General features: G+C 33.2%; 1 protein-coding gene across 1 annotated transcript in view; it reads left to right on the top strand.

Moving 5' to 3' along the window:
• Window positions 1-22,495, top strand: part of LOC106868733 (gamma-tubulin complex component 2) — an 82,786-nt gene that overhangs the window by 41,532 nt on the left and 18,759 nt on the right. The window contains exons 16-26 of the mRNA XM_014914131.2: window positions 453-495; window positions 4,330-4,401; window positions 5,047-5,096; window positions 7,571-7,683; window positions 9,922-10,072; window positions 12,419-12,510; window positions 13,871-13,958; window positions 15,035-15,087; window positions 16,027-16,127; window positions 17,988-18,058; window positions 19,883-20,048. Coding sequence (XP_014769617.1) covers window positions 453-495; window positions 4,330-4,401; window positions 5,047-5,096; window positions 7,571-7,683; window positions 9,922-10,072; window positions 12,419-12,510; window positions 13,871-13,958; window positions 15,035-15,087; window positions 16,027-16,127; window positions 17,988-18,058; window positions 19,883-20,048 — 1,000 coding nt within the window. The remainder of the gene's footprint in view (window positions 1-452; window positions 496-4,329; window positions 4,402-5,046; window positions 5,097-7,570; window positions 7,684-9,921; window positions 10,073-12,418; window positions 12,511-13,870; window positions 13,959-15,034; window positions 15,088-16,026; window positions 16,128-17,987; window positions 18,059-19,882; window positions 20,049-22,495) is intronic.

Here is a 22,495-nt window from a genome sequence, read left to right on the forward strand (position 1 = left end):
TATATATATATGTATGTATATACATATATGTAATATATATATATGTATATACATATGTATGTACAAAAAGTCCTAGTGGTATCTTGTCGTGTCTGTTTACATTCTGGTTATTTCATTTTATGCCATGGGTGGGCTTATTTTCCTGTTTTGCAAAGTTGACAGAGTATGTACCAAACACCTGGGATTGATATAACTGATTAAATTCCTTTTAGGTAATGCACCAACACAAGCACAGTCTACTGCTTGAAACTAATTATGGTACATGTAACATGAAAGAGAGCAAATTCCTTCTACTTGTGCATACTAACGCTGTTGTAATGAAAATAACAAGAAGACAAACTTTGATTCTAAATAGTTAATAGCTTAAATTATATATCACTAGATTTTCTTTTTAGCAGATTGTTGCTTATCTTTTTAAATTAAACTTTGTTTTATTTCTGTATTTATTGTAGAGATACTAAAAGTCAAGAACTTTGCCTTTTTTTAACTCAAGCAGTAAGTTTTTATTAATATTATTATTGTTTTGCTTTTAATCTGTGTGTGTGATACAATAACTTGCTGGGTTACACCCAGTGACTTTGGGCAAGTGAAGGTTAAGAGATGTCTAAATGTAATTGAAAGTTTGGGAAGAAAGAGTTGGCAGGACAGTGCAGAAATTTATTCATACAACACAACACAGTACACTATTTATGTATAACTAGTGGGACCTATGAATATTTCACAGAATTTATGCTAAACTTATTGGGTTATTTCTGAAAACTTTATCCAGAAAACATGACAGTGTAGACTGTGTTGTGTCTGTATGGAAAGATAGTCGCTCATCTGCTACTCATTGAAAAGTGAAGGAAACTGGAATATAATGATTACTTAATGCATTTATATACTTTATAAAGTATATATATAATCTAGAAACTTAATATACAGCACTCTTTCTCTCTCTCTTTCTCTCTCACTCCTACCCTTACCCTCTTTTTCTCTCTCCTTTTCCTTTTGCTCTTTGCCTTTCCCTTCAACTAATCACGTGAAAGCATTGCAGACAGGCTAAGTAACGGAGTAAAAAACATAAGTTAAAAAAAAATTACACATTTCACTCTCCCTCCCTGTCCCCTCCTCCTATCTCCACTCTCCCCACCCTTCCCATCCTTCCCCATCCATCCTTCAACTAATCACATGGAAGTGTTACGGATAGGCTAAATAACATTGAAAAGCAAAATTATAAGATTATGTACGAAAGATAAAACAAAATTAAATTTTTAAAAAAATTAATGAAATAAAAAACGTTTTTAAGTTATTATTTTTGTTGAGTTGTCAGCAAAATGTTGCTTTGAGTTACTCATAAGTTTTGCTTTACTTTAACTTTGTAACAAAGATATTTAAAAAATTTTTGGTCTGTGTCTCACATAAGGTTTCAGCAATTGTGAAGAAATCCTCAGCTCCTTTGCATTTTGGTCCTTCAAGTTGGAATTTGTGAATTATTTCTGTGAAATTCTTTTGTTTCTTTAAAACATAAAAAAAAAAAGACATAAAAAAAAAACATTAAATTACATTGCAAAATGTTAGGGGAGTGAAATTACAGACTTGAATAGCTGTTTTAACTTTGCCTTCTCAAATGTTAAAACAAAGCATCATCACCAGTGCTGACCAAAACTTTCAACATAGAAAATGAAAACAACAACAACAAAAATAAGAGGGTAAAACAGGAAAAGGGAAAATGAAATTGTTGCTTCAACAAATCTGCAAATTCTGCTTTTGCTGCCACCACCGCCACCATTAATACCTGTACAGTAAATGATCAAGATACCATAACTAGAAAATCTAGCATTGATAGGTTTGCCAAGGCTGTGTGCTAGATAGAAAAAAATTGTTTATCATCTCTAGATTAAAAAAAATGCAAAGAACATCCTCCAGAAGTTTGGCCAAAACATAGCTTTAAATATACCAGAATCCATCCAGCAAGAACCCATCTGCAAAACTTTGTTTACGAATGCATAGGAATAAAACATATAAAAATAGAGCAAAGGACACAGCAGCAGATAGAAAAATGCTTCAAAGCAATTTGAGGTACTAAAATGTATGTTGCTTTGGGGAAAAAAAATACAACACCATTGAAGGTGAGATTTCTGATTGAGGATGAAGCATTAAGAAGGGCATCAAGCTGTATAAAACCAAGCCAAAACAGACTATGGAACCTGGTGTGAACCCTAGCCGTACCAGTTTCCTGTCAAGCTGTCTAACCCATGCCAACATGGAAAACAGCTGTTAAATGATGATGATGATACCAAAAACCTCTCCAGAACAATTTCAAAAAGTGTTGAACTGGTCCTTATACAAATCTGTTGTACTTAGGCCAAAAGGTTTTAAGAATGAAGTCAGTAGATGTGCCCCCAGAAGTAAACATCTGTTTGTCAGCAGCTGCTCTTTATGACATAGAGGTCAAAACTAATATTCTACAGGTCCAAAGGAGGCATAGAAAGAGTAATAGACACAGGCACAATTGTGTTAGTAAAAGATTATGTTTGGAGGTCAGTCAAATTTATGGATTTGAAGTGACTGAATAGTGGTATAAGTATGAACCAGAGACTTGTGTTGAATGCTAGTTCCAGGATATAAGGGGATTTCTTCATAGAAACTGATCACAATACTGAAGTCAGGAGACTAGATATGATTGTAGATGAAAGAAGGAACAAACAGTGTAAAATCATTGACTTTGCAATCCCATTTGATAGTAGAATGGATACTAAGGAAACTGAAAAAATTGAGAAATATCGAGAGTGATCCAGAGAGATAAAGAGATTGCTGAACATAAAAATGAAAATCATCACCTGTGGTGATTGGGAGACTTGGTACTATGCCAAAACTATTACTTTAGAAGCTGAAGGATAAGGGATTTGAAACATATTGTTGATCATGTAGACCTGCAGATAAGTGCCATCCTGTATTCTGCAACAATCCTAAAAAAGACTCTTGAGATTTAAGGAGACTTGTCATCCAAACTCAGGATAATAATTCTGCTCGCTAAATTAGCATGTAATAGCTTACATAGTATAATAATGATAACAATAGTAATTTATATATCAACTACTAAGTGTTCAGTGAAATTGTGGATGGTACAGAATAAGACAAGGTGGCATTGTCACATGAAAGAGCATGTAAAAAGAAGAGTAAGAGTAACAAAGAAACAAATTTCAAAAAGAGAATACAAAAAGGTGTTAATTCAAGAGTGAAGTTACTTTCTCAAGTCATACTGACTCATAAGGGCCGGTTTCATGGCATATATATTCCCCACCTGGACAGGATGCCAGTCTATCACAAGATTAATCATTTTTGCTAGCTGAGTGGACTGGAGCCATGTGAAATGAGATGTTTTTCTCAAGAACACAATGTGTTGCTCAGTCCAGGAATTGAGACCACAACCTTATGATCATGAATCCAACACCCTAACCACAAAACCACGTGCCTCTACAACTGAAGGGTCAGTGACCAGAATGAAGTATGCAAAAAAGATAGATACAAGGTGTGATTATGTTCTTACCAACATACACAAGCAGGAAGGAGAAATGTTTTTTGTATTTGTTGTTTTGGTAGGGAAGGAAGAGCAAAGTAGGAGAGGAAAACTGTGGAAAGAATGGTGTTTGGTAATAGAAGGAAATAGCATAAACAACAAAAGGAAAATAGTATTATGAAATGGAGGGTCAGTTGTTTAAGCTGGTCCCAAGCATGATGATAAGTTATTTCTTATATTGGTTTTGTTGTTCAGAAATTCTGGACACTGCAAGATGGTCATTGAAGTGACCAGATGAATTGGAATGGTGGAGCATGAATTTACTGTAAGTGCAGTTTTTGTGTTCTCTTTCATCGATGCAAAGTCTGCTTTGATGTAGAAAATGGGGTTTGCAGAATTGTAGTTAAAATTTTAAATCACTTGGTCCTGGGATTTCATTTGTAATAGCTGTGGGAATTTGGATGAAGAGACCAGTGAGGTACCTGCAATGACAGCATTTATTTGAAATGTCCATTTACTTTACATCCCACAGCATACATACAAACTGATCCAAACTTAAGAATTTCACTCCATCATTTTTGCTAATGCAAACTATGACCAGTAATTATTATTTTATATTTTTGTTACTTGGTTATTATATTTGTTTAATATTTGTGCTTGCAACTTATCAACAACAGAATGTCCTATATTAGTAGATATGTGTGTTTATAGTATTGACTATAACCGAAATATAAACAGCTTTATGGATTGGTTGGTATATTGTTCAAAAAATTAAAAGATGTATCTTCTCTTCTAGTTTTAATTATGTTTGTGTCTCTTTTCATCAGGCGTGTGCTCCATACTTTGAAATTTTGGAGATGTGGATCTACAAGGGGATTATTAATGATCCATATGAAGAGGTATGTTGCTTCAGTGATATTATTATTGTTTCTTTCTCTTTCATAACTATTTAAAATATGACCATCCAAAAAAGGTCATTTGAAAGCATATCCCTACCAATATAAAAATGTGCAGGAGACAAGGTCCAGAATACCTCCAACAAAAGCAGGGTGATCACAGTATGAATGTCTTAAACCCATTAGCATTTGAATCAAACATATTTGCCTCAAGTGTTCTAATTGTTCCAAACTGGCCAGATCTCTCCTTTCACACTTACAAGTCACACTTACAAAGTCATTTAAAAAAAAAAACAGTCACATCATTGAAATCTCAAAGCTATGAGACAATGCATGATTAATTCAAAACAATGTGAATAAATAAGCATTATATATAACAGAGTGTTATTCATATGTCTGCTAATGGGTTATTCATATGTCTGCTCAGTCATGACTGATTTAAGACTAAGCAACAACTACATGAATTTTATTTTTTTAAAAATTTTAATTACTATGACTTATGGCCAACATTGTGACCAACAGATAATTTTGAATTATTAATGTAACTAGAAAAATACTCCATTTCTGCTTGAGAATCTTTCAGTTATCATTCATTAATTATTATTAGTCATTCCTTATTGTTTATCATTGTTTAATTTTTCTTTCTAGTTTTTTGTTGTTGAGAATGAGGAAGTCAACAAGGAGAAATCGTACAATGAATATCCTTTTACGTAATACAGTTTTGTATTTTAACAGTGATTTTTCACTTTAGAGTTACCTTAAATACCCAAGGTTACTAATCTCAAATGCAACATTTTATCTATCTATTCTTTTACTCTTTTATTTGTTTCAGTCATTTGACTGCGGCCATGCTGGAGCACCGCCTTTAGTTGAGCAAATCGACCCCGGGACTTATTCTTTGTAAGCCTAGTACTTAAATTGTATGATGCATGTGTATGCAATGTGATGTTGCAAAGGAGTAAAACGTGGGCATTAAAATGCAGAAGCTGGAAAAAAATGCAATGAGTATCGTCTACTGGATATGTAATGTTAGTGTACATGAATAATGGAGCACAAATGAGCTGAGAAAGACTGAATATAACAGGAATCATGTTCAGTCCAAGAGAGAAAACTGCACTGGTATGCATGTGATGTATATGAAGTTTGATATTTGAGTAAAGAAGTAACAAGCTGTCTAGGTGAGAGGAATCTGCAGAAGAAGAATACATAAGAAGTTGTGTTGGAAGCTGATTTCTGATGGCTGAACAGGAATAAAAAGATGACAATGAACTGCAGCAAAAGTAGCAAGATGTTGTACTGGATGAAGAAAATACATCAAACCCAGATGAAAAAAAAATTATAATGGAGAACAATTAGTGCATCAAACAAAAATAACTTGTAGTATTTAGTTCTGTTAATTATCTCCCTTCATGCCAAAGTAAAACTAGGCACTTTAACATGGATGATAAAATAAGTACTGACATACTGGAGCCGATGCAATTGATTTCTGAAAAATATAATCTTCACCTTCAGGGCACAGTAAATTTTTGAGACGTCATCATCATCATCATCATCGTTTAACGTCCGCTTTCCATGCTAGCATGGGTTGGACGATTTGACTAAGGACTGGTGAAACCGGATGGCAACACCAGGCTCCAATCTAATTTGGCAGAGTTTCTACAGCTGGATACCCTTCCTAACGCCAACCACTCAGAGACATATTTTATGGAAAAAAATAAGTAAATAAATTAAATAGCATCCTTAGTGCCAGATAGTTTGGTAATTAAGCTGGTGAAAATGGCAAAGACAGTAAAATGTTAAATTGAATGGTTCATGATATTATATGACTTTAGTAATTTTAGTCATTGAGCCACATGGTTGAGAATTGAACTTCTTTATCATATAACTGTGTATGTCTCACTAGATTCTGTTATTCTTTTTCATGTTTCAATTATTGAACTATGACTACGCAACTGTAATCATTGAACTACATGTAGTTCAATGATTAAGAAGTTTGCTTCTTAACTTTTTGATTTAATGATTGAAACTAGTAAAAGTCAAATAATACTATATGTGCAGACGTGGCTGTGTGGTAGGAAGCTTGCTTCCCATCTACATGGTTCCAGGTTCAGTCTCACTGTGTGGTACCTTGGGCTCCAACTAGAGCCTCGGGCTGACCAAAGCCTTGTGAGTGGATTTGATAAATGGAAACTGAAAAAATCCCATTGTATACGTGTGTGTGTGTGTGTGTGTGTATATATATGTTTGTGTCTGTGTCTGTCCCTTACTACTGCTTGACAAGTGGTGGTTTGTTTATGTCCCCGTAACTTAGTGGTTTGACAAAAAGAGAAAGATAAGTACTAGGCTTTAAAAGAAAAAGAAAATCACTAGGGTTGATTCATTCGACACAAAGTTCTTCAAGGCTATATTCTAGCATGGCCGCAATCTAACGACTGAAACAGACAAATGTAAAAAAATAATAATGTGAACTATTTAATCTGATGTAAACTATCTTTGTCATTTCCACCAGCTTAATTACAAGATTACCTGGTGTTGATGATGCGGTTTTTATACCTTTCTATCTTACCTGAAATAAGTCTGGAAAATTTACTATGTGTGCAAGAGAATGAAGGTTACATTTTTCACAAGCCAATTTAACCTTAGTTGTGGGTTATCTATGCTAAAATTACTGTTCTGTTTCTATACTCATCATCATTGTTTAGCATCTGTTTTCCATGCTAGCAATGGTAAGACAGTTTGACTGGAACTGATAAGCCGGGGAGCTGCACCAGGCCCCAGTCTGTTTTTGCTTGGCTTCTATGGCTGGATGCCCTTCCTAATGCCAACCACTCCACAAAGTGTACTGGGTGCCAGTCACTGGCACTGGCCGTGACTATGATTTCACTTAGCTTGAAGTGTATTCTCAAGCACAAAGCAAAAATGCAGGCTGAATCGTCAACAGAACCTATATGACACTAAACTACTAACAAAATATTTGGTAAAATATGTAAAAGAGCGGAGACCATGTTTTTTTGTTTATCTTTATTTCAAAATCTTCAAGCTAAAATTGGAGAGAGAAATATTGTAAAGTTTTTATTCTCTCCTAGTCAGCCTAACTTTCTGCGGATCATCATCCACTTTCTTCTAAGTGGAGTTACAACTTCTGTGATATTATTTCTTTGACTCCATTTATGTATTGGGAACAGAATTATGTTGTGAGAAAAGACAGAACTCCAATCTTTTTGGCACTTGTTGTCCAAGAAGTATTAAATACTGGGAAGTATCTAAATGTTGTACGACAGTGTGGTAAGTGATCTTTTTATATTGTGATTTCTGTTATTCTATTAATATTCTGGCAGTAATACCCATTCCTTAATAGAATAAATATTCCTTAACAGAAAAAAATGTTATAAGTTACATTAATTTTAAAAAATCATGACCAAAATAGAACCAGTTCAATATTCTTTAAGGTTGTTCTGTAGAAGTTCCTGGCCTTATTCTTGGTCAGAAAACTCATTCCTACTGTGCTGTATTTTTTTAACACCCTCCATTGAGGATATTTGCCTATATAGGAGCCTCTATACCAGTAGTTCTCATCCAGGGTCCATGTAAGATTTTGTTGTTAAAATTTAGGTGCAATAAATTGGTTATATTTCTACAATTCATAAAATATTTTAACAACTTTTTTTTTACAATTCCTAATAATATCTAATTATAGAAATATTATAGGATTTTTTTAAAGATATTGAATTGCTGTGAGGGTCCAGCAGAGTAAAATACGAAGCAAAAGGGTTCCACAAGTAAAAAATGGTTGGGAACCACTGATCTCTACAGTCATTTAGTCTGCCAGAAATAGAAGATAGTTACTCCTAAGTCACACCCAACCTGCTTGAAAATAAAACATTGGGCACTAAAGTCCTAGATATACAAAAATATGTCAAGGTTAATGTTACCTTGAAAGATTGTCATAAACTGTAAAACCCAACATCTACAGTAAGAGGAATTTAGCTGTGTTGTTCATGAGTAGAGTGTAATGTTGAAACTGCATTTCCTTCATGTGCATGTGCACACACACATAATTAGCTGTGTTCTTTAGTGCCGTTGAAGAAGACTAGGTTACCATGTCACCACTAGAGAACTTTTTGTAATCTTTGGTCTCAGCTGTTTAAGCAGAGTGTGGGTGGTGACAGCTGATATGATTGAAAAACTGAAGAGGCTTGAAGCGTCTTTTATATAGAAGTGTGGGATCTATTTGGTTTGGTTGCCTGAATTTCAAATTAGAGTTTATTGAAACTTTTAAAATTTGACACTTTAATACACTTTTCCAAGCTGAATTACTGGAGTTATTTCACTTTTTCCAGAAAAATGTTTTCAAAAAGTTAGAGATGTTTAAAGTTTAATCAATTTCACCCAATCAGACAACAGGATTTGGAAGCTGTCATTTTGTGCGTGACTGCATATTTTGTCAACATTCTGAAAATAGCACGTGTTGTCAAGAAAGAATAAACAACATGCGTTTTGTAGTTTTAAACATTTTGATAGCACGAACTTAAAAGATTTATCCAAAAACGTTATTTAGCTGTTATTTTTAGCATACCTCATAACCACCTCAACGACAAAAAGAAAACATGTATTTTGTAGTTTTAAACATTTAGTATGCATTTAATGCAATAGCATGAACCTAAAAGATTTTTCTACAAACAAAATAACACATTACAAATTAAATATTTTTAAAAAACAAACATTTTGTTGACCAGTTCATAAATTCACATGCTCAGTTGTCAAGAGATAGGTAACACAAGCGGTTTCAATTTATTTGTCAACGAGTGCTTTCTCACAGACAAAAAAGTTCTTATTTTCCACTTGTTACTATGGAAACAGGCATGAATGTGTCTGTGGCTTATGGTTGGCTAAAATGACCTCAAATTTTCAAACTTTAATTGCTAATAACTATTTATTTGTTGATTTATAGCAAAAATGATTTTCACATCCTTCATTAGTCTATAAAAGTGTATCATTACACTGAACATAAAATCAATTCGAACAGAATGAATACTGGCAACCAAACCGAATAAATCCAAAGTGTGTTAGAAATAGTAACAGAGTTAAAGTTACTAATGTATAAAATAAAACGGAGTAGACAATTGAATCCTGTGCACTACAGCGTTGTTAGAATATTGGTGAGAGAGAACTTCATTGATGTATATCATAATTATATCATAATGAAACTATCTGATGGGAAATTTCTGATCTCAGAAATGAGGAGTGGATGGAGCATTCCGATGGATGATTTATCTTGGAGATTCAAATACCTGATATAGTCAAAGGCATTCCTGATGTCAAGAACAGCACTTGTTTCATTGAAGTTTTCAGTGTACTGAAAGATTATAGTAGTGTGCAATTTAATAAAGCAAGTCTCTTGTATATATGACTGAATAGAAATTACTAATAGTTGCTGTAAGGGAAAGTAAACTCAAGAATATGAAACCAATTGTTGGTTATTATGAAAATCTTCCTATCTAAACTGAAATCCTTGTATTTCAGGTAGAGATGTAAAATGTCCTTATGCTGAAGAAATGATTTACACATTGAATGAAAAAGGATACTTTGATCAAATTGAAAAAGCGTATAATTATGCTTCAAAAGTTTTGCTAAACTTATTGATGGAGGAGCAAGAATTGATGGCTCGACTAAGGTGTGTACTTTGTAATTTCTATGTTCATAACTGGATTTTGATATTGATATAAAATAACATGTTTCTATGTTATAGTAATGTTTTTCTCCCATATTTTCTAAATGTCTTTCTGTACGTTGTAACCTATCTAAATGTGAAAGCTTCTCAACTTAGTTCTGGGTTTAATTCCATTGCACTGCTCTTTGATCAAGTGACTTCTACAACCTTGGATTGACTAATACCTTGTGATTGCAATTTGATAGCTGGGAACTATGCAGCATATATAACTATATATATATATATATATGTATATATATATATATATATGTGCGTGTGTGTGTATATATATATATATATAGTTGATGACAGCTATAAACCTCACATTCCATGTTTATATATATATATATATGTATGTATAGTGCTTATGCACACATTCCCCACAAACACATTTGCTCCCTCTATCACTTTCAGAATTCCTAAAGCCACCAGCAACTCTTTGCATTGAGAATATCTACCTCACCACTCCACTCCACTCTCCAAAGTCATTGTTTTCAGTCACTTCAACTCTCACAACTCCTCATGATTCTCAACTTTCATTCCAAACCTTTCCAGACTGACACAAAGACTCTCCTCCATGCAAACACTTTCAATCTCTTTCTCACCTTAAAACCTCACCTTTACCAAACTATATCCATTTCTGCATCCACTGGGACATCCAACGTCTGCCTTATTGCAACTATCCAAATACACCACCACATACTACAGAACACCTCTGTCTCTCTGGACCCCATCATACTTCAAGTCAACCAATTGGCTGGAGCTCCACCAGTTTTATTTCACTTGTCCCTGACAGCATACCTGCTTCATTTATGACATTTAGAAACAGCTGAGTGATTGATTGAACTTGCCCCTTTAGCTCTGTCCCTTCAGATTCCACACACAGCAAAATTTCAATGTCCAAAGTTTCTCCAGTAGTTTACTCAAAGCTATGCTGCAGCTGTTCAGGCATAAATCAAGGCTTACAATTTTGGAGCATCTCACCCACTCTCCAAAACTGGGTGGCATTCACCCAGCAATGCAATTCACTATTTGTGATATAAAGTTCACCTTTATATCACAAGATTTTTCCACCTGATAAGCTGCCGCCTATCCTTTTGGTCCTTTGCTAAAAGAATCTCCACCAATTTTGTGAAATCATCTTCCCTAACCTTGACCACATCTAAATAAAGAAGGCTCTGTAAGCAGTACATCCCTTAGAGAAAGTCTCACAACTACACATTACATACCTTTTGTCAATCTCCTCCAAATATACTCATTTCACACTGACACGCTTCTCCATCCCACATTTACAACTTCATCTTTGTTTCTCTACTGAAAAAGTTTTTACATGTCTAGACAGAAGCCATACTGATGTCTGAGCTTTATTTTAAATATGACATTGTACAAAGTTAATGGTGTTTTTACATCGAAGCATATCACTCTGACTTCATTTTGTGCTACAACAATTTCTAAGTGTAATAATAACTTATTTATTAATGGTTTCAAACTTTGGCATAAGGCCAACAGTTTCAGGGAAGGGGCTCAGTTGGTTACATCGACCCCAGTGCTCAACTGGACTTCTTTTATTGACCCTGAAAAGATGAAAAGCAAATTGACCTTAATGGAATTTCAACTCAGACTATAAAGACAGACAAAATGCTGCTAAGCATTTTAACTGGCATGCCAACAATTCTGCCAGCTCACCACCTTAATAACTTATTTAATAACGTACCTCTATACAATCCACACAGTTGGCAAAAATAAGTTGTACCTGTAGTTCAATGGCCCAAGCTTTGTCACATTCAGTGTGTCGCACTGAATCTCCTTGAGAACTACATTAAGGATATGCATGTCTGTGGAATGCTCAGCCACTTGCACATAAGTTTCACAAGCAGGCAGATCCATTAATCGGATCAACTGGAATGCTTATCTTCATAACTGACAGAGAGCCAGGCTATACAACTTTTGTATGAAACTTTTGAACAGGCAAAGTACATCATTTGATAATGTTTTACACTATTTTGCCTATAATAGGAAGAAATATTTTACACTATTGCTGTTTCTTTTATAGAACAGTTACTGTAGTGGAGCCTACAAATAAGCATTGGATAACATAGTCATAGCTTTACAGTGTCTGATAGAAAATCAGTAGCTATTAGAGGAAGGTTTTTGATCATAAATTTCCTGTGCTGGAGCTGACTTGGAGCCAAACAACAACAAAGGGAATTGTAGTTTATCTTCTGATGGAATTATTAATCTTATTCCATTGTAATGAGTTAATTTCTGTTGCATCTTAAACTGTTATGATATAATTTACGTTTATTTTAGGTCTATGAAACATTATTTCCTGTTGGACAAAGGAGATTTTATTGTTCAGTTTATGGATATGACAGAAGAAGAAATGAAACAGCCATATAAGAGTATCCTACAGCAGAATCAAACGTTTTGTATAGTAATTCTGTAGAATTGTGTTTGTAGTATGTTTTGTGAGCTCTGAAGCAATCATGGGAGTCTTTTTTTTATAATTAGCATCTGCTCAATTCAGTCTTACAATCTTTTTTAACATCAACTATTTTGTTATTGAGTTGGGTTACTTGTCTTAATTTGTGGTGCTTGCAACCTATACTCTGAAAATGGTATGGAAGAAAATTTCATTTTTGAATAAGCAATCTAAGATGCCTAATTGAATTTCTCTTGAGAATGCTATTATTGAGATTATTATAGTTTCAACTGTATGGTTTGTTTGTTTTAGGTATGTTGTTGTATGGTACTACTGGTGATGTAATCTTCATCAGATGTATTTGTTATTTTGTCAATATTCAACATAGTTTCCTGCCATTGCTGGAAGTGTTCCTCCTGCTATTGCTGCTATTAAAGATATTGGAAAGGGACAAATATGCCTGTAATGTTTCGGGAATAATTTGACCAGTGCTAGTTGAGTAACATGAGTGAAGAAAAGGCTAAGAGACGGAGCAAGAGACTAAATATCTGAAGGGGATACGTCAGTTGTCATATTTAAGTAGTGGTTATAGTATGAAGAATTTTAGATTGCTAATGCTGCTTTAATCATAGTAGAAAAGTAGTTTATTTGTGAGAGATGCATCTCTTTAGCCCCAGTCATCATCATGATTTTATATTCACTTTCCATGTTGGCATGGGTTGCATAGACGATGATCTAAATTATTTCCTTTTGGGAGTTACTGTTCCCAAAGGCAAGTGTTCAACGGTGTGATTTGGCTTGGTTTCTATGACTGGATGCCCTTCTTATTGCCAATAACTCTACAGAGTGTACTGGGTGCATTTTATCATGGCATCAGAACTTGAGTGGTTGAACTTTCCTTGACGAAACAAAACTAGTGAGACCTAATATAATTATACACTTTCTTTGCTCATTTAGCCAACCACTTTCCAGTGTGAACCATTAATGGAGAGCCGTAAATGTAAATTTGGGGAGGGAACAATGCTGACTGAAAGGCCAGAAAGAGGTATTTGAGAGTGGGGATGGTGTTGAGAGTACTTGATAAACTAGGGCATGTAACTTGACTCAGGTGACAGAGGAGGGGAATTGGAGAGAGATGAATGACTGCCAACAGAATGTGACAGTTCTATAAAGGACAATGTTACTGTTGTTTTAGCCCCTGGAAAACATCTATATATATATATATATATATATATAACTACTGATGATGATTTGATGTGGCTGAAAGGTAAAGACAAACTGGATGATATTTTTTTTTGTAAAATAGAATTTGTAGGTTTTTTTCCTTGACTGCATTGTAGACATAAGTCGTAGGAGAATGGAAACTTTGCTAGAGCTTGCTTTACGAACCAGTACTGCAAATGTTGATCCTTTCAAAGATGATTTGAGGTATGTATGCTTAACATATTCTGTTTTTTTCAGAGACATTCATTACTACTTGATGGAGCTCTCTTTTTTGTTTTTTGGAATTAGTAGAGATAATCTAATGAATATTATATTTGGATAGTTATTTATTAAAAATATTGTTGGAGAAGTCAATGTACCAGACAAGCAGCTGATAAAAACCAAGGGAGCATTTGTGTGGTCACTTGACCTGCTAGAAATAACAAATCTCTCCCCCCCCCCACTCTCTCTCACACTTGCTCTATCTCTCTCTCTTTATTTGAGGGGAAAAAGAAAGAAATGAAAATGCTCAAGGTCTTTGAATCACCACAAATTATTTCTCTGGATAATATTTCTTGGTTTCCAAATGAATCCCCAATTTTTAAGTTGTAAAGAATTTATGACTCTTTTCCACCATTACAAGTGGTTATAAATTATGTTGTAGCATACTTGGAATTCACTTACATACTCTTTACGTCTTTTTTCTCAGAAAATATCTGGAGTTCAGGCTCCACTTAATGGAATGCTATTAGTAGTTTATAGTATGTAATAAGCTTTTTCTTGATTCTGTCTCTTGCCATTGTAGTGCAAATTTATGATTGGCAGTTCACAGAACAATTTTTTTTAAATGTTTCCTTCTGTAAATATGCTGTTGCATGAACACCACAATGCAAATGTGGAAGATGAGCAAAATAAATATGATCTTTCTGAGAATGATTATAAAATTTACCAATAATGAGTTTACACTGCTAAAGTTAATTGTTGTAGGTTTTTAATTATGATTCTTTTTCTTTTTATTACTATTAGAAACTGTTGTTTTAATATTTTGAAGTCATGTGTATATTTTCACACATAAAATTTGACCATCACAAAATCTAGCTTAGCTTTACAAGATATAGTAAATTTTGTTCAAATTTACAATCAATGTCTTAGAATCAGATTTCCTCATTACAATATAGAATGTATCATTAGATTGATCAAACATTAAGAATGCTATTGAACAGTTTGTTATGAAATGCAGTCGTTACAATTATTCAACATTTAATATAGGCACTTTAATGAATATTCAAATATTATTTCAGGATACAATTCCAGGAAACTGACCTAATATCTCAGTTATATGATATTCTGAAAGGTAAACAGGGATTTCTCTTCAAATCCTTTCTATATTTCTTTAAATCATTTAATTTATTTTGATTATTAACTCCAAAAAGGAACTGTTTCTGTCATTTCTACACATAATCACAAACATGTAACATGGGTTACATTATACCAGTGATGTTCTTTTATGTGATAAGAGGCTACCAAAGTTGTAGCTACTTTGGATGTACTACAAAACATTACTCTGTAAAGTATTTTGTGTGCTTAAGATGTTTTATTTAAAAGTGTTTATGTGTACTCACTCAGAAATAGCCCTTCCTTCTTAAGAAATCTGCAATCAGATCTAGAACAAACAGTTCAGTATTTATTAAAATTTGGGTTTGAAACTGTTGTCAGTTCATTGTCAATTGGATTTTGCCTGAGGCTGAAAGTTATGAATTATTAAGAATGCAATCTGCAATTTAACTAAGTATGTTAACCAAGACTGCAAGTCACATGTTGACCAAGACTGTTTGTCAAAATTCTAAAACTTGGTTGCAAGTTGGCCAAAACAATTAAACACTAGTTAACTCTTTTGATACCAATCTGCTTGAGGCTACCTCAGGTTCCATGATACAATTTTCTTGTTTTAGAGTGATCTAAATTAAAGCCTTCTATCAAAGTTTCATGTTAATTTTTGTTTGAAATATCTGCTTAATAATGACTAAGTTATTTTCCTAAAAGCTAAATTATTTGAAACATAAACAATGTACTTTATTAGAAACACAGTAACAAAATGGTTAACTCAACATAAATGAGTTGAGAAAATGTCTCTCATGCATACAATCATTAGCTGTTATGTGCATGAGAGATGAAAATGGAGGATAAATTTGTAGGGTAAAAATACAGTGAATTGATTGGAGTAAATGTTGACTTAATATGTTTTGTTTGTTTTTTGTCTGCTGATCTCTTTACTGTAACTTGTGTTTTCTAGCAATGCGCAGTAGCCCTGTTGAGTGTAATTTGTCTGGCCTGGAATCTTTCTCCTTCAATTATAATGTGAAATGGCCACTAACTCTTGTTTTAAATAGAAAGGTCAGTGTAAATCTACTTTTACAAATTGTTTTATTGTTGCTTTTGATACCAATGTTAATATGAAGTTCTTGTTTAATGACCCTAAATTTTAATTAGTTTTATGACTTTTATGTATTTCTCATTTCTTGTCCTCTTTGCTTTGCTTTTTCAGTTTATGGAGTTCTGCTTTCTTCTGATTCGAATATTTGGTTGAAAGATTTTACTCTTCCTACAATTTCACTAATATTTCTTTCATTAAACAGATTCAACTTATATATATATAAACTGTCCCTAACTAGATTATATCCAAAAACTTACCAGAACTTTGCTTGAGATCAGTTTGCACCCTTCCATAAATACTTAACTTCTTACATTTTTAGATTCTAAAATTCCCCATTGGAATTATTGTTATTTTTCGGTTTATTTCAACTAGATATGTTTTAAGTATAGAATCTTATGGTTGATGTTAGTTATGAAAAACACTATCTTATTTTATTTTTCATATAGCTTTCTTTGAGAGAGAAAATATAGTCCTTTCAATTAAATAATTTATTATTTTGAAATAACTGATTTACTTTGTAAAAAGCCTTCTTTTAGCTTTCTTATACCTTTTTACTACAAAAAGCAGTTTTATATACCAATCTTTCTTTTGTTAAGGAATGTCATATTTGAAACTATTTTTTGCTGATACATGTCAAGTTTATTGAGGCAACATGACTAGCAGAAGCTTCCAATTCTTTTTTTTTTCTTTTTTTTTTTAGATATTTAATATCTTAACTGCAATAACCATGAAATTTAGTTTTCATAAAAAATGAGTGGAAATATTATTTCATGAGAACTATTCACATAATTCTGCTCCTGTGGGTTAGTGCTATAACATGCTGGAAAAGTTTCTTCTACAAAATATGCCATATTAGTATCTAGTATTCTTAGCAATGTCATCAAGAAGATGATGAGGAGTCAGTAGGGAAGAGCTGGGTTTGAAATATTAGAATTGTAAAAACTGACAACTATGTTTCACCCACAGAGTGATATAATTGGTTAGATGAGAACTTCCAAAATTAAGCAGTGGAAAGTATTTTCAGTCCTTTTATATGTACTAAATTTAGATTTATTATATTTCAACTTGAAAGATGTAACTTGAACTCTGAATTTTATTGATATGATAACATGGTGTTATATTTCAGATATAATTATAGAAAACCAGATCATCTGATACATTATAGATTAAGCACTTCATAGATGGATCCTTGGTTCTAAAATTAATAAGTAGCTGTTTGTCGTTGTCGTTTAACGTCCGCTTTCCATGCTAGCATGAGTTGGACGATTTGACTGAGGACTGGTGAAACCAGATGGCTACACCAGGCTCCAATCTGATTTGGCAGAGTTTCTACAGCTGGATGCCCTTCCTAACGCCAACCACTCAGAGAGTGTAGTGGGTGCTTTTACGTGTCACCAGTAGTAGTAATAATAAAACAACATCTATTGTGGAGTCTTTTGTTTATATATTAAGTGTAAGAAGTTGACAGGAACTCTGCTTCCTTTTTGTGTTACACTTCGGTGTCTCAGTTGCATTTTCTGGCATACAATTTGATGTAGTGTATAGTGTAAACATTCAAATATTGTTACTATCTTTTTCCGAACCCTGCTGCATTTCACATGGAATTTTTGCTCCTTCTTGGTGTATATGTCGATCTACCTATTTCAGCTGTAAATTATGGTCTGAAAAAATGCTTGTATGCTTGAAAATATGATACTATTACAAAAGCTTTCAGCTATATTTTATGAACTTTTAGTCAAGGGGTATCTCCTAGGTTTCATTATTCTACACTGAAAAGATTCTTCTCTTTGTCTTCATCTTCTGTTTTATTTTATTTTCAGGCTCTTATGCTCTATCAATTATTGTTCAGACAGCTTTTCTACTGCAAACATGTGGAACGACAATTATGCAAGTAAGTTTGAACATAGGCTTCTTGACATTTCACATAAGAATCCAGCTGTCAATTCAACAGCTCTTTTATTGTATTAAATGTATTGGAGTGATTGGCAAATATTAAAATCCATAAGTTGATCTGAGAAGTCACAGGAAATAATAGGTATGTTCTAGTACTAAATTGGGTTGGAAATAGGGATACTGAAGAGATAATGGTTTGAGTGACTGTTGGGAGAAATTTAGGAAACTTTTTGTTTTGTCAATGAAAGGTAATTTCTCTATACTTATGGCTATATCAAATATATGATGTTGCATAAAATAAAACCTGGTGAGGAAAATTTGAATAGTTCCACTTCAATTTATTATTACCTCCGCCTTAGTGAAAGTGGAGGTATTATTTTCAGTCACATTTGTTTGTTTGTCTGTGGATAAGATATCTCAAGAACTGCTGGATAAATTTGGATGAAGCCTTCAGAGATGTTTAGCCTCATGACTGGCACAAATTGATTAGATTTTGAGATCAATCTGGTACCATACAGGAATTCTGGATTATTTGTTATATTTACTTACTTTACATGAGGTATTACGATCTTACGTTGACTTTCAAGTCTTTCTCTGATTATCTCCCTTGAAAGCACACTCTTGGATTCCATGTCAGTTATGGCGGCGTTGCTGTTTCCAAAGTTTTATTTTCGTTTCTCTATTATTAATTTTACTCACGTCTCTGTCTTAGAAGAAACTGATGGATAAAGAAATCACACTACATAAACAAAAGGCAGCAAAACCGTTCAGAAAGTAATTAACACTAACATATTCAGTAACAATAATAAATTTAAATTATACTCTACAATTTTTAGTTTTACCAATTTTGAATATATCGCTCCTGTTTAAAACCTCTTACCTATTTGACAATTGCATTTCTAGCTCTGCCTTGAAGGAAGCTTTAGTTCTTGGACTCATGTTTTTGTGCGCAATGATATTGTTAAACCTCTGTTAACAAACACTGTATGCAGGTCCTTTCCATTTTCTTTCACGCACGGGTAAATTTTCCACTATAGACCTTAATGGTCGTAAAGACACTGTATCACTGGATAGACTAAAAAAGGCCTTCATAGAGAAAACTGTCCCTGTTCCCACTGCAGATGACACACACATAGCGTTACAAACATGACCTGCACATCCACTTTCACATTCTATAACTATCATTGGGATTGACCAGGTACTGGACAAGGATTCTGGATCATTCTTTCAGTTTTTTTACTTAATTTTTGAGAGTGGTTGGGCTCATTTTTAGTATTCCCATTTGTGAGAGCAGTTGAATTTATTTCAGATATTCTCATTTTTGAAAAGCATCTCTGGCTAATCGCTGAAAGGACATTGGTGTTGCCTTGGCAGAGGTCTGTGCTCTCTGAGTGCTCTTGCTATTATTATTATTCAATAGTCTTATTTTTATCATGTGCTTTCACTGCACTACCGAGCGCAGCTCTGTGTACCTTGGGTATATGCTGTAGTTTGTTGTGATGCTCTTATTTTTACTGTATTGAAAGTGTTTTACATAGGATGTTTGTAGTACCTTGTAGTACTATCTACTGTATATTATATATACTTGTTAGTCCTAGTGTTTCTGTTATGTATTTGTCTGAATATTTTTTATCATGCCTAATGCCCCTACTATGATAGAAATTGTTTCTGTTTTTAGACTCCACATTCAAGTTACCTATCATTACTATTGTTGTTATTGTTATCATTATTATTATTATTATCATCATCATCATTATTATTATTATTATTATTATTATTATTATTATAAACAAAGAATTTAAATGGTTTATTTTTGTTTCAGTTTATGGTTGCAAAATAAATGTGTAAAACTGCTCCCTTCTAAAGGTTACACTGCTGCATTTGCCTTAAGGCAACGCATGTTGAACTTTGTCCAGAATTTAGAATACTATTTAATGGTAGAAGTTATTGAACCAAATTGGCATATTTTTCTAAACAAGATGGAAACAGTAAATATTTTGCTTGTTTGTCTTTATTTCTACTTTTTTTGTGCATACATTTTTTTCTTAAATTTTGTTATATCATGTATATTATAAGTAACAAGGGAGTGAAAATCATACACTGCATGGTGTGTGTATGTGTCTATCTATCTATCTATCTATCTATCTATCTATCTCTATATATATATATAATGGATAATAAAATGAATGGTTTATACCTGGTAGCTTACTGGTAAAGCACGGTCACTTTCACAGTGATCGTTATGTATATGGCAAATGAAAGACAGAAGATGGAATATAAAAGAATTTATTATTTATCACTACAATTGTTTTGACATATCTAGCATTGATTCCTCAACAACTTGTTCAGGAGCATATATATATACTAGATTACCCATGACCCGTTGGGTCACCGGGAAAGTCTGAGTTTCCTAGCAATGGAGTTTTTTTTTTTGTGGAGTTTTTTTCTTTTCTAGGTTATTTTGCATGCTTTCAATGAATGAGACATCGAAATCAAGGTTAAGCAGCTCCTTTCCCCCAGGAAATGAAAGATTTGGCTACTATTTCTTGCATGCCCTGCTACCACATTAACCGGAGTTTCGGATCCTTTATCGCAAATAAGAGTTACGTGGTAGCAGGGCGTGCAAGAAATAGCAGCCAAATCTTTGGAAGTGAGATATGAATGCATATATGGAAAAAAATTATTTTACACTGCAGTTATGAATGGTTCTTTTACGGAATATTTATGCCAAAATGAATTGTTGTAATGGTATTCACTTGAAAATAATCATTAAAATATTGTCTGTTTAAAGAAAGCTAAAATATAAATACTTATTGTACAAACAGCTTACATATTTGAAATAACATTCACTTGAAAATATTTCTAAATGATTAAAATATTGTGTTTAACAAAAGTAAAAATATAAACAATTTTTGTTGTCAAGTCACTATATAATCGAAAGGTAAGAGTTACCTCCCTTTCAGCATCAAGTTATCCAATTTATACGAAATTTGTTTCATTCCACTCGTATTTACATTTAAGGGGGCACTTAATTCATAGTATTTTCTCATTATGCGCCAATTTGCCTAAGTAACATTGCAAGCAAGCAAGATTCAATCTGACTTTTAATGTATTGTAGATAGTGCATGTGTGTGTGTGTGTCTGTGTGTCTCTCTTCTATCTTTTCTCTTTTCAAAAAAATATTTCTCACAGTGTTCACAATTTTCCTCTCATTCTGGTCTAACAACCCTCCAAGTTTGTTTTTGTTCAGTTTCCTTGTATGTCTCCCCTGTCATGTTTATGATCCCAACTTTGACCCTCCATAAATCCTAAATTTTGTTTTAGAATTTATGGGAGAAACTGTCATTGAAGACTCATATTGTCGTTGAATGCTCGAAATGAGGAGTAAACAGACAGCCGACAACTGATGAAGGGTCCTTTCTCTGTGTTTACTTATCTTGTTTTCCATTTTTTCTCTCGTTTACATATTTCATGTTAATTGCACTGTCAGTGATGTCCTGTACTCATATGCATGTGTATATATATATATATATATATATATATAGTGTGTGTGTTATATATACATATATATATATATAGTGTGTGTGTGTGTATACATATACATATAGTGTGTGCATGTATGTATATATTTTATGTATATATATATATATATATACACACACACACACACACATACATATATTTAATTGTATATTTATATTATATATTTATAGCTAGTTAGATTGATTAATAGATAGAGCAGGGGAGAGAGAAAGAGAGATAGAGTGGACAAATAGTAGTCATATATAACTGCTTCATATTTTCTTTTCTCATGTATATAGCAGTTTACTGATGTACGAGTGGTAGCTAACTGATTACTTGCTGAAAAGAATTAATGTTGTGTAACATTATTTCAAAGAGGTCACTTTTGAAAATAACTATAAAATAATATTATTTTTATGTCAGTGAACTTGACATCATCCTTCAGAAAATTACTTTCACCAACCTAAAACAGCATATATTGACAATTTTCACAGTCTAATCAAAATATATTGGCTCAAAATATATTGGTTAAGAAGTCTGCTTTGCAACTACAGGGGTTGGACAAAATAATGGAAACACCTTAAAATTTCAAACAAATTGAATTGTTTCCAAAGGAATTTTTGTCTATTCTTCAGCTGAAACAGTTTCCAGTTCTTGTAGTGATGATGGTGGAGGATATCGACTCCTTACTTGTTTTTCTACAATGCACCATAAATGTTCAATAATATTGAGATCTGGGGACTGTGGTGGCCAGATAAGAGGTTCAACTTCACTAGAATGTCCCTCATGCCATTCAGTAACAATTTTAGCTGTGTGAATTGGTGCAGTATCATCCTGAAAGATTGTGTTTTCCTCCAGAAACAGTTCCGCACCCATAGGATGAATTTGATCAGATAAAATGCTTAAATAGTCT

Source organism: Octopus bimaculoides, chromosome 4 (assembly GCF_001194135.2).
Source record: "Octopus bimaculoides isolate UCB-OBI-ISO-001 chromosome 4, ASM119413v2, whole genome shotgun sequence".
NCBI classification, from domain to species: domain Eukaryota; kingdom Metazoa; phylum Mollusca; class Cephalopoda; order Octopoda; family Octopodidae; genus Octopus; species Octopus bimaculoides.